Genomic DNA, 12,609 nt, shown 5'->3' with positions numbered 1-12,609 from the left:
CATTGGAAACCTTTTCTTAATATCATTAAATTGTAACAATTTAGGAGCTTTAAACTATTAATTGTCATTGTTTTAATTCAAGTTTAATTACTAAAAATATATAATTAATTGTTTCCTTCACCTTTAACCTTGAAAGTTTAGGTCATTGGAAATGTAATCAAGGTAAAAACATATAAAAAGTTATATTTAATTTTTGTATAACAATTAAGTCAATTAATTATAATTGTCTGCTCCAATTTAATTGTTAATCAGTTAATTGTTTGGTGGTGGCAAGAAATAGGATCAGTATTTAACCTTGAATCAAATTGTTAATTAACATTTTGATTAGATGAGCCCTTTGAATCTAATTTTTTCTTCTACAATTAAAATTGATTGTAACAATTAACTCTACTTTCTTACCTTGCTTTTGAAAGATATTACAAATTGCTCTGACTAAAATGTAACCTAATCAAACAATTTAAATGATTCACAATTAAGATAATCATCTTTAAAATGTTTACCTCTAATTTTTCATTTAATTAAAAAACTAAATGAAACCTACACGCTATTAGTTAATTAACTAGTTAACTAATTAAAGAGTAATGGTTATTAAGTGACCACAATTAAATTAACAAGTAGAAAGGTAAACATTGTATTGATTAAATTGTTCAATTAAATGATTACTTTTGAGGAATTAAAAATATTAATAATATTAATGATCATTACTTACATGATAGATTTTAATTGTTGTAACTTAATCTGCAATTATTGATTAGTTGATCTTAACAATTAAAGTGTCATCATCATATTGATAATCGTTGACCGGAAACAATTACAATTAAACATTGATTGAAATGTATTGACAATTGAATCAGCAATTTAAAAATTCAGGTTAATTTGTAGTACTCATTGAAATGTAGACTCTAATTGTTATTACACAATTAAAAACAATAATGATACTAATCTTGTTAACAATTAAAGTTAATTAAAGTTCATCTTTAATATTTAACCTTAATTATGTTACAATGTTAATTATAAGTAAACTTAATTAGATCTACTATTGATATGTCAATATAAATTAACTTTCAAATGATCAGGTTAACAGTTAATTGCAATTAAATAAACCACAGTTAATAGATTAACTTAATTTGATCACAACAAAAGCTCAATGGATTACAAACTAATGTTGATCTAAATTAAGATTAATCCAAATGATTACCGGACATATCATGGTAGTTATTTTTAATTAGTAGGACAAGTTGAGTGTTGTCTTGTTAAATTGGATAAATATTAGATTCAAACAATTAAACAATTAAGTTGATAATTAAGGCCATTAAACCGATCGATAATATAGTTAATTGGTGTCTCCTTTAAATTGATATTTAAATGGGATTAAGAGGATGGATTAAGTGAATCAAAATCCATATAAAAAGGTGTCAATGAAATGATGATGATTACAATCAAATTTAATTGTAGTAATAACAGCAAAAATCATATAATATAATTAACTGTTAAATGAGTGAGATCTGATTTAATCTTATATCAGAATTGTAATTGTAATTAATATTATTATTATTGACTAACATTTAATTTCAAGTTAAATAAACTAATAATAGATGGATTATCGATAATATTGATAATCGCGATTTTTGTATCCATTTTTTGATTCTGATTCTTAATTCATCTTTATCTTCATTAGGAATTAGCGTTTTTTTTTGTTAAAGGTTTGTATTTGTAACCAAAATAACACCAAAACATTAACACAAGATTGAGAGAGATGATAAAAAAATAGTCATTTTTACAGATAAAATCATATCATTTGGTGGTTTAAAAGATGAAGATGAGGATGGTGATGATGGCGAACGAATAATGACCTGGAAAAATGCCTTAGGGCATTTGAAATGATTCAAGGAAGAAAACATTAACACGAGATGATAATGATGATGATGATAAAAGTAGTAATATTATTGAAATGATAGGTGCAAATACAAGAAAATGAGTAAGAATTGTAAGTTCATTGATCTGAAATCGCAAAAGAAATAAAAAAGTTTCCAAAAAAATGATAAAAGTAACGGTAAATTTATATATTATTCATCTTCTTACCTAGAGACTGATTGACACAGAGAAAGAGAGACAAAGTGATCAGCTGATTAATGTTAGTTAATTTCTATTAAACATAAAAATATAAATTTATGATAATTATAGTCAATTGGGAGTTAATTAAATATATGATATTGTGATGATTGATTAAAAAATAATGATGAATGATTATTATTAACAATTTGAATGTAGAAAATGATAAAACCAATGAGATTAGAAATGTAATAACTTTTTTGTTCATTCACTTTCGCAATTAATATTATTAATCACAAGAAAATAATCATTTGTCAAATTAAAATTAACAATCAATCAGCAAAACGATGATAATCAACTAATCATGTATGAGAATTGAGATCGTTAATAAAGTAACTAAAGGGTCGAGGATTAAATTAAAACTGTAACCAAAAAAAAAGGAGAAAAAAAAAACTTTTCTTCTAATTATGATTAAGGTAACAATTAAGGTCACTTTAATCATTATCATCGCCAATTAGCAACCGTACACAACTTTCATTGACCTGATCATCATGTCCATTTGAATGGTCATTATTTTTAATTAACAATTTATTTATTGTCCATTGATTGTAAATCATTGGATTAAATTTAATTTTGGTCTAAAAAACGGTTTCAGTTTTTTTTGCCTCTTCATTAATCTTACCTGTTTAATTGTTGTTAATTAAATTGTTACGTTGTAATTTATAGTTAACAAACAGGTGATTAACATTATCTTGATTATGATGAAAAAGTAAGACACTAATCCCAAACTGGATTAAGCTAATCATTATCTCCTTATTATTATTATTACAATTTTAGATGAAATTAATCTCTATGATTATTGAATTAAATTGAAAAAGATGAGATTAGATTAGATCAACAATTTAGGTCTTGATTGTGATAATAATAAACATTAACATTTTCACCTTAATTTAATATTATAAATGTTTGAATGTCATTTTTATAAACAATTAACTTTAATCATCTTTCAATGGGTATGCCATGTTAATCAAAATAATTGTGTGATTGTTGTTAATTTGTTTACGAACTCATTTTAATGATTAACAAAATTGTTACTTGATTAATAAACTAATTGCTGAAAGGTAACTAATTTTAAAAAGGATTGGCTGGAAATCATTTCAAATATATTTCATTTATAATTTTTTCCCCTAATTTTATTGATTAGTTAATCAGTTGAAACTATTAATGGAATTAACTTAATCATCGATTCCCTGATTATCTTGATTAACTTTAAATTGTTGTTAATCAAATGAGAGGGTAAAAGATGATGATTTTTTTTGTTTTTCCTTTTGTTGGATTAATTTTAATGATAATAATTAAACTAAATCAAGTTTATTCAGATTTGAATTAAAAGTATTATTATATTTAGATGATGATTAAGATGATGATGATGTTGTTGTTGATGATGATGATGAAAAAAATAGTAAATAAAAACGTGAAAATGGATGAAAATTGTAATTGTTAGTTGATTGTGACCCAAACCCTAACAATTTAACCTTGATAACCTTTGCTTGATTGTTGATGTTGTTTATTAATTGTAAATATAGTTGATTGAGTCACGTCCATTACTATTAACATATTAGAAACAACAGTTAAATTAAATTAAATTGTTGGTGTTTATTATTAAACATCAACATCGTCAACATGATCATTATCATCACCCTTAATCATCTTAATGTTGTATTATTGATTCAGTTAAAGATTAGGATTAACAAGTTAATTGTGATTATAAAGATTAACTATGTAATAATAAACAACCACGAATTATCAACAAAGATAATTGTTCAATTGCTGCGAGATTTTGTTTTCAAGTTTAACTTTCATTTGACTTTCGTTTTAATTGTTTTCTTAATTGAGACAATATTTTGAGATAATCGTTAATCTAACAAATCATGTTTACCAATTGGAATTGATAAGATTAATTTTCTTTCAAGAGATTATCATTTTAATTGGAATCTATTGTTTTCCTTTCTTAATTTGAGATAATTTGATCATCATCTCGTCTCTCCACTTTCGTCGAGCGGCCAATTGGTTCATTGGAACTTTGGTTAACATGGCATCGATTATCTTCTTGGCCGTTGGTCCTTCCATCTTTTGAATTGGTTTGAATGATGATTGAACATCATGAATTCCTTGAGCATATTTCTCAAAATACTCAACCATCCCGTTGGCATTAAGATGAGCCGTTTCCCATGGACCCATGAACGCATATCTCATTCCAAGACCTTCGGACATGACGGCATCTAAATCGTCGACATCGATAACATCATCGTCAATCAGGTTATAAGCTTCGGCGAAAATGGCATCTTGTATTCGATTGATAATAAAGCCTGGAACCTCTTTTTTGACCACAATCGGCCTTGATCCGACATCGAATAAGATTTTCTTTGCACGAGAGACAATCTCTGGTTTGGTCCATGGAGACGGTACCAATTCGGTCAACGGAGCAAAATAGGGAGGATTAACTGGATGGTTGACCAAAGCATTACCACGATGTTTCAGATTTTCCATGAACTTTGAGGGAGGAATGAACGAAGTGGAACTTGCAAGGATCGCCTCATCGGAGACAAGGTTATCCAATTGAGTGAAAATATCTCGTTTCAAATCGACATCTTCGAAGACACATTCCTTTTTTGGATAAAAAATTTCAAAGATAAATAATTCAATCATATTATTCCTATTGAATTCGCCTTCTTTTTCATCATCGAAAATCAGATTTTCTGAATCATAATAATTTCCACAGAGAATATAAATTAAAACGATCTTAGGATCAAAGGACTATCTTCATGATCTCTTCTTATTTTATTAGCAAATCTATTCTTAACCAAAGAAGGTGAGTTCAATTGGAAAATTAACTTCAACTGATGAGATCGAATTGGTACAGATCAATTGCTTTGAAGAAAAAGTTCATTTAGAAAGAGAAAAGGGCCAATTCTAATAAGAACAGGAATTAAACCTCTTCAGCACTGAAGAAAAATTAATTCTAATGAAAAAAAGTTTATTTCTAAGGAGAAAGAAGGTGATTCTGGAGGAAAACGACTTTATATCAATCAGCTAGTGGTTAATCCTTTTCATTGACCTTTAGTCGTTGATTCGGAAGGTATTGAAATTGATCTGAGAAAAATGGATTGATTACTTGATTCAATCAACATGAGAAAATATTATATGGAAATATTAATAGTAATGTTAAACGATTAGCCGCTGATTGATTTAGTCCAATGTTTCAAACCGAATAACGAATAATAAATGATAAGTTTTTTTACCTGAACCCAAAAAGCATTTTGGAGACAATCAGAAAGTGATGTTGCTCCACTAATTAAATTTGATTGCTGTTGAGCCGATAATTGGCCACGAAGGATACCCTTTGACTCTAAATTGTTTAATTGTTCATCAAGTGATTTAACAGCTCCAATAACTTTCTCCGGTTGATTGTCATACAATTGAACCTTATAACCAGCGGAGACAAAGATCATAGCCCAACTTTGACCAATCAGCCCACTGACAATTTTAATTTGACACAATTAAAACAAAATGTTCATTTACCTTTGACTAAATTGTTCAATAATTTACTCACCTTCCAATAATTGCTACCTTTCCCTTACCTGACGTAGCCATAGTTAGTTAACCAACTTGATTTACTCACAATTAATCAAAAAGATCAAAAAAATCCTCACAATCAAAATCGTAGTAATAAGCTAAGATTAACCAAGGAATCATTAGACGATACGTTACAGCTTCACAAGTTGATTTAATTGTAATCCATATAACTGGATTAACTGTAAACAATTTGTACATTTTCTTAATCATGATATGACACTTAAATGTTATCTCATCAGATTAACCCAATTAGAATTCCCTTTTTTTATCTTTACAATAGTTTTAATCTTAATCATTTCTCATTTACTTATATTGAAACTAATTAACTTTGCTTGTTTTACTCATATAATCAATTAGTACATCAAATTACTGTTCTGGTGAAATCCCAATTTATTAGTAAGATTAATTAATTCTAATCACAAAAAGTTAATTGCGAAGTAGATTTCCAGTCGAGTTAACTGTTGACAAGTAATTACTTTTGACCAATGTCGCCGGTCATGGTTACCATTGTGATAACATTTCAACCCTTGATTTGATTGTTGATATTTGATAAGCTATTAATACTAATCTTAATATCTTAATCACGCCTAATTGGGTAATCAAGATTAACAATTTAAGGTCAATTGATGAAAATTGATAAGAATTAAGATTTCACTTTTTTTTTCTTTTCGTTCTGAGAATCAAAATTAATGTTGCTCATGAAATGTGAGATTAAAGAGGTAAATTGAAACCAATGATTAACTGATTATGATTAAGATGATGATGAAATTGATGATCATGAAGATGAGAAATCATTTGTTACTCAAGAAGATAAAAAATTGTGTCCATTCAACTGAAAGTATATTTTTACTAATATTTTTATGTATTGAATGAAAGAGAGAGAGAGAGAAACACAAGAATAAAAGAAATCGCCCTAAGGGTAAAAAGTCAATAATAATTAAGCAAAATGGTTAAGAGAATGATGATAAACTGATGATGATAAATGAAAAGTTGATGATAAAGATGATAATGGATAAGCAGGTTGATCTAATGTATTAGTAACTGGATTGATTCAGTGTTTTGATTCCGAATGAAACATAACATGTTTTTCATACTTTCTCTTGATTAACTAACTGGTCAACTGAATATGAGCCATGAACGAACGGCCGAAATAAACTTAATCTTTAAATAAACTTGGTCTTGAGGTCAAGACTTGTAATCTACCTAAGCCCATCTTCTTCATCACCATTATCTCCATCTTCATCTTCATCTTCATCTCCATCTTCAGGTATCTTTTTATTTCTCTTTCCTCCTTCTTGTTTTTTTTTCATTCTCTTTTTTTCATCTTCATCCTTGTCTCCTCCTTTTCCACTCTGATCTCTCCCACAATCAATTTACTCTCTTGTAATAAATAAATTGACCATCTCACCAACACTTAAGGTCACTTTCACGAATCATTTCAAACTGAATGGTTCTAAGATCCAACTATTAATTAACTTTTTACGATTTATCATCAATATAAGAAACTGTGTTCAATTCAATTTCCATTGTGATAATAATTTCATTTTTACTTTTCAATTTGTTTCATATTCTTAGTTATTGTTTTCTCATTGTGATTTAAGTAATCAAGCTGATTGTTGTTTAACTTTGTTTTAATCATCATCATGTTCACCCTTAATTATGGTTTAGTGTTTTTACTTTTACAAGTCACTTCGATTTGGTCGATTGGTCCAAAGTTTCCCGTTCTTAATCAACAATTTCTTGAAAGTGATTTAGCTGCTTTACGAGGATTATTTGCCAAAGAAAAACTTGGCTACAGTTTAAAACGATCAGCAATCAGCCATGGGTCAAGTTTAGTTAATGGAGCATCGGGTGCCCTTGGACCCATTGCCGCTCCGTCCAACCATCAGCCCTCCATAGTTGCCATTCCTTTGTACCTTCGTAATTCAAACCAGGCAAAGAGTCCAATGTTTCACGATATCATCCAGGGAGCTGAAAGTTCAGGTAAAGTTCAAAGAGTTCCTATTGCCGCTGTAGCTCCCGCTGCATCCGCATCTTCACCTGCAGCACAATTTGCTCCATCAGCTTCTTCAGCTTCTTCTGGAACCATTGCTACCGCTGCTTCTTCACCTTCATCATCCGTTTCAGCATCTTTACCATCACCAGTATCTTCATCGGTTGGACGACAAAGTGAGGTAACAACTCGAACTGAAGGAAACCGTTACTTGGCTTTACCTTCTCGTACCAATGCTGCCGTTTATGCTGCTCCCTCAAAACCAGCCGCAAGCCACCCATCATCTTCAGTCTCTTCAACCTCATATGGTCGACCCTCCGAAATTTATCCCGCCGAATCAGCATCAAACGGAGCTTCATCCGTTCTTGCTCAAGCTGGTTACGCTGCCGCTAGTCCCAATTCACATCTCGCCGTAGCCGCTAATTCAGGTAACTCTGGTTATGGTTCAAATAATAAACACTCTTCAGCCGCTTTAGGTGCTCAAGCTGTTCGATTTCCTGGTCTTAAACCATTGGCTATCGAAGATCATCAAAAAGGCGCTTTCCAAGATTTCACTGGTGCTTTGGAAAATCACGAATTTAAAGCTTTAACTAATCAAGATGTTTACGATTTACCAGCTATTAGTCCATCAGCTCTAACTGGTGGGGCAGCAGCTAAAAAACAAGAATCTCGAGCTCCTCAAAGTCAAGCCGGTTATGGTAACGCCGCTCCCGCTCAGGGAAATGCCAACTATGGAGCTAATGGTAACCAAGGTTATGGCCAACAATATAATGGACGTCAAGAAACTCCAGTAGCCTCCCAAAGTTATGGTCAAGCACCAGCTTCGAGCTCATCTTATGGAGCTTCAAGTGGTTCGAACTCTGCTCAATCATATGGCGGATCATCTTCCGGCCAATCTTATGGTGGATCAACCGGCGGTCAATCTTATGGTGCTGCTCCTTCAGCTGGACCAAGTCAATCTTATGGAGCTTCAACTGGAGGCCAATCTTACGGTGCCGCAGCTTCAGCCCCATCATCGTATGGGTCATCATCAAGCGCACCCAGTCAATCATACGGTGGATCAAGTCAATCCTATGGAAGTGGTTCTAACGCTGGACAATCATACGGCGGATCAAACTCTGCTCAATCTTATGGTGGATCATCTTCCGGTCAATCATATGGCGGTTCAAGTGGACCAAGCCAATCTTATGGAGCTTCAAGCGGCGGCCAATCTTATGGCGCTGCAGCAACTGCACCTGCAAGTGGTCCAAGTCAATCTTATGGAGCCTCAAACGGAGGTTACGAAAGTTCATCTGCTCAAGGTTATGGTGGACAATCATCACCAGCCACAGGTTCATCTTATGGTCAAGGTTCATCATCTGGATCAAGACAAAACAATTACGGCGGACAAACTGCAAATGCACCAAACTCTTACAGCGGTCAATCAGCTGGTGGTAATTACGGTACTTCCTCTGGCTATGGTGGTGCTAATACTGGTTATGCTTCAGCTGCCCCTCAATCTTATGGCTCAGCTGCAAGCGGATCAGGTTATTCTAGTCAAGGTTATGGTTCAGCAGCCGCCGATAACAGCGGTGCCTATGTGGCCAGTGCCGGAGATTATGCAACAGCAGCAGCCGCCGCCGCTGCAGTAGATGCTACAACCTATGGTATTGGAGCGACTTCACCAATTAATCCCTCTTACTTATCCTCTTTCCCAATCGAAACCACCTATGGATCAGCAGCATCATCGCCAATTGGTTATCATCAACCTCTCGGTGCCTCACCTTATGCCTCCGCGATCCCAACTTACGACGAAACACCCCAACCAAGTACCATCACCGAAACTGAATATGGTCCAAGTGGCTCATCTTCAGTCTCAGCCTACGAACCTCAAGCTTCATCATCCTATGGATCATCATCATCATCATCACCAATCTCATCTTATTCAAATGTTGCCCCATACAGGTACGTTGGTAATCCATCAAAATGTAATCAATTTTAAGAAACAAACAATTAATTAATCGAGAGACAGTTCGATTAAGATGGTCAAGAAATTTATTCTCACTGGTTAAACTCACTTTCGGGCTAACCAAACATTCAAATGACCTCAACAATCAACCGATGAAAAATACTTTTTGTTTTGTTTTTTGCATCAACAACACTGATGAATAATCAATAAATAATAATTGTACAGCTTATTAAACAATAAGAGAAAAAATTAAATCAAATTGTTGACGTTTTTTTCTTGTAAAAAAAATCTAATTGTCACAAATGTAAAGCTTTTTAATTTCTAATCATCAACGAGATTAAATAGTTTACTCAACATTTGCCCAATTGAAATCGATAACAATTGGATCGGTTATTATTTGATTGTTTTAAATTGTTGTTGTTGTTTTTGTCTTTGATATACTCAATTGATTACATCAATTAACTTAATTTCTAATTTAACATTCTAATTAACGGGACTCTTCTTATCTTTTCCTTTCATATTCTAGTCAATCTGCTGGTCAAACTTACGTGACCCCTCAGAGTGGCTCTGCTTATGGCGCTGCTTCCCCGTCGTCATCGTACAGTCAGAACAGTCTAACAAGTGACAATAGTTACACTGGATCATCTGGCTCATCATCGCAACAATCAAGCTCATCACCATCATCTTCATCTTCATCCTCAGGCTTAACTGGTTATGGTTCTTATGGTTCAGCTCCATCGTCTTCTTATGCTTCACAACAATCACTTTACTCGTCGAGCTATGGAAATCCAACCTCGGCGTCCAGTTCTTATGGCCAACAACCTCAGCAAACTTATTCTCAGAACAGTTATAGCTCAAGCTACTCAAGCCAACCCTCAACCTCACAATCTTCTGGCTCTTCGTCGTCCGCTTCAAGCTACGGTCAACCTGCTTCTCAATCAGCTTTGACCTCTTACACTCAGGTCGCTACTCCTGAGCAAACTTATTCACCTTCATCAAGTCGAGATTATCCCTCACAATCGGGAGCCGCTCTTCAATACAATACAGTTCCTCAGGTAATCCCATCAAGTTACACTTCATCAGGATCAAGCGATTCAACTTCTAACTATGGTCAATCTCAGGAAACTTCACCATCATCATCATCGTCCTCTGGTTCAGCTTCTTCAGGTTCTTCATCCGCTTCACCAGCCTCATCTTCATATGGTAGCGATGGTTATTCATCATCTGGCGCTTCTTCATCTGGATCAGGTCAAAACAGTTATACCAATAACTATTCAGGTGACAGTCAAGTTAAAATGACCTCATCAAACTCAGGCTACGAATCAGACTCATCATCTCAATCAGCCGCTGCTCCATCATCATCTTACCAGCCATCATCAAGCTATTCATCAGCCAGTGGAAGCTCAAGCTACTCTGCACCTTCATCACCTTCATATCGACCCGTCTACTCACTAACATCACCTTCTTCCAGCCCATCTTATAAACTCGTCCCTCCAACCTCACAGCCCATCTCGCAACAAACCTCATCCGCTTACACCGATTCACAGATCACTAATGAATATTATTCAGATCCCGAGTGCGCTTCCAAAGATACCTCATCAATCTCTCAAGTCCAATCAAACGGAGCCAACGGTCAGGTCAAAGGTATCTCATCATCAACCTCCTCTGGTACTCTTACTTCACCAGTCCAATCATCTGGAAAATACTCACAAACCTCACAACCAGTGATGACTTCACTTGTTGGTAAAACATCATATGGATCAACATCACCATCTTCATCATCCCAACAATCATCATCCAACATTCAATCCTATGATCCCGAAGATTTAGATCCATCAAAACTTGACCTTAAGATCGTCCATCTTCCGTCAGTGTTTTGAAAAAGTTGGTTGGAAATGGAGACGGAATCAAACAAAATTACCAATACCAACAACAACAATCACAACAATAATTTAATCATGATAATAATTTAAATATCGATTCCCTTTCATCAGAAAAGAAGACGGAAAGAATATAAAAATTTTGAAAACTCTCGAAGGGCAAACATCTCAAAAGAAACAAATAATTTAATTTTGTAACAATTGAAGAAACAATGACAACAACAATTAACGATAACATTTATTATAATAGAAATCGATCTCGACTCCGATCTCTGCAACTCAAAAGGAAAGCAAAGTTCAATTGCAATTTCCATTAACAATAATCAACTTTTTCTTTTGCCAAAATTGAATTAACATCTCAAAGAAAATTAAGTTTAAAAATGCAGTTGAAATGGACAATCAAAAGACGGACCAAAATCACAATAATGTCAACATATTAATTGGTGCCAATATCATCAAATAATCACAAATATACAATCGGAGTCCTTAAAATCAATCAAAATTAACTCCCATTCTCATTTATTGGTCAATCATTATTTTCCCTCCTTTATTACTATTTAATGAAATCTCACTTTTTTACTCTTGAAAAACAATTAAAAGTAACATATCTTGTTGAATATCAATTAAAGTTTTCGAGTTTAATTCACTTAATTAACTGAAATCTTAACAAGGTGAAAACTGGAAATGGATTATTTTTGGTTAACCCAATACAGTTATTAGATTATAATATCTTGACCAGATTAAACAGACAAATTAATTATTGGTTGTCTCAATCAATGTAATTATCTGTAGACAATTAGATTTTAGTTAATGGTCAAGTTTATAAAACAGTAATTACGATGATTAAAATCGGAATTAAATTATTTCTTGTTTGCAACTAGTTCCTCATAACCTTCATTATGGCTCTTCGTTGTTTAATCAACCTCTAATCATCATTTTCACCTTGATTGTTGTTAACAAACAAAGTAGAACTTTTAAAAAATTAAACAATTAAAAAAATGATTATTGGTAAATTGTTGTCGATCAGCTAACTAGTTGACTATGTAAATCATTTACAGGAAATTTATCGATTTAGATTCTATCAAGATACTCGATAAATT

General features: G+C 32.8%; 2 protein-coding genes across 2 annotated transcripts; one reads left to right on the top strand and one right to left on the bottom strand.

The window, feature by feature from the left end:
* Positions 1 to 3,909: 3,909 nt before the first annotated feature.
* On the bottom strand, positions 3,910 to 5,862 carry LOC128386510 (lambda-crystallin-like). Its single transcript, XM_053345546.1, has 3 exons — positions 5,666 to 5,862; positions 5,355 to 5,589; positions 3,910 to 4,719 (listed from the first exon to the last, which is right to left on the bottom strand). The coding sequence occupies exons 1-3, from the start codon at positions 5,704 to 5,706 to the stop codon at positions 4,048 to 4,050; spliced, it is 948 nt and encodes a 315-aa protein (XP_053201521.1). The 5' UTR covers positions 5,707 to 5,862; the 3' UTR covers positions 3,910 to 4,047.
* Positions 5,863 to 6,828: 966 nt separating this feature from the next.
* Positions 6,829 to 12,137, top strand: LOC128386486 (hornerin-like). Its single transcript, XM_053345522.1, has 2 exons — positions 6,829 to 9,625; positions 10,156 to 12,137. The coding sequence occupies exons 1-2, from the start codon at positions 7,332 to 7,334 to the stop codon at positions 11,507 to 11,509; spliced, it is 3,648 nt and encodes a 1,215-aa protein (XP_053201497.1). The 5' UTR covers positions 6,829 to 7,331; the 3' UTR covers positions 11,510 to 12,137.
* The last annotated feature ends 472 nt before the right edge of the window (positions 12,138 to 12,609 follow it).

The sequence above is a fragment of the Panonychus citri genome, unplaced genomic scaffold, assembly GCF_014898815.1.
Source record: "Panonychus citri isolate SS breed McGregor unplaced genomic scaffold, ASM1489881v1 Contig00072, whole genome shotgun sequence".
NCBI classification, from domain to species: domain Eukaryota; kingdom Metazoa; phylum Arthropoda; class Arachnida; order Trombidiformes; family Tetranychidae; genus Panonychus; species Panonychus citri.
This window is presented reverse-complemented; position numbering and strand designations above follow the sequence as displayed.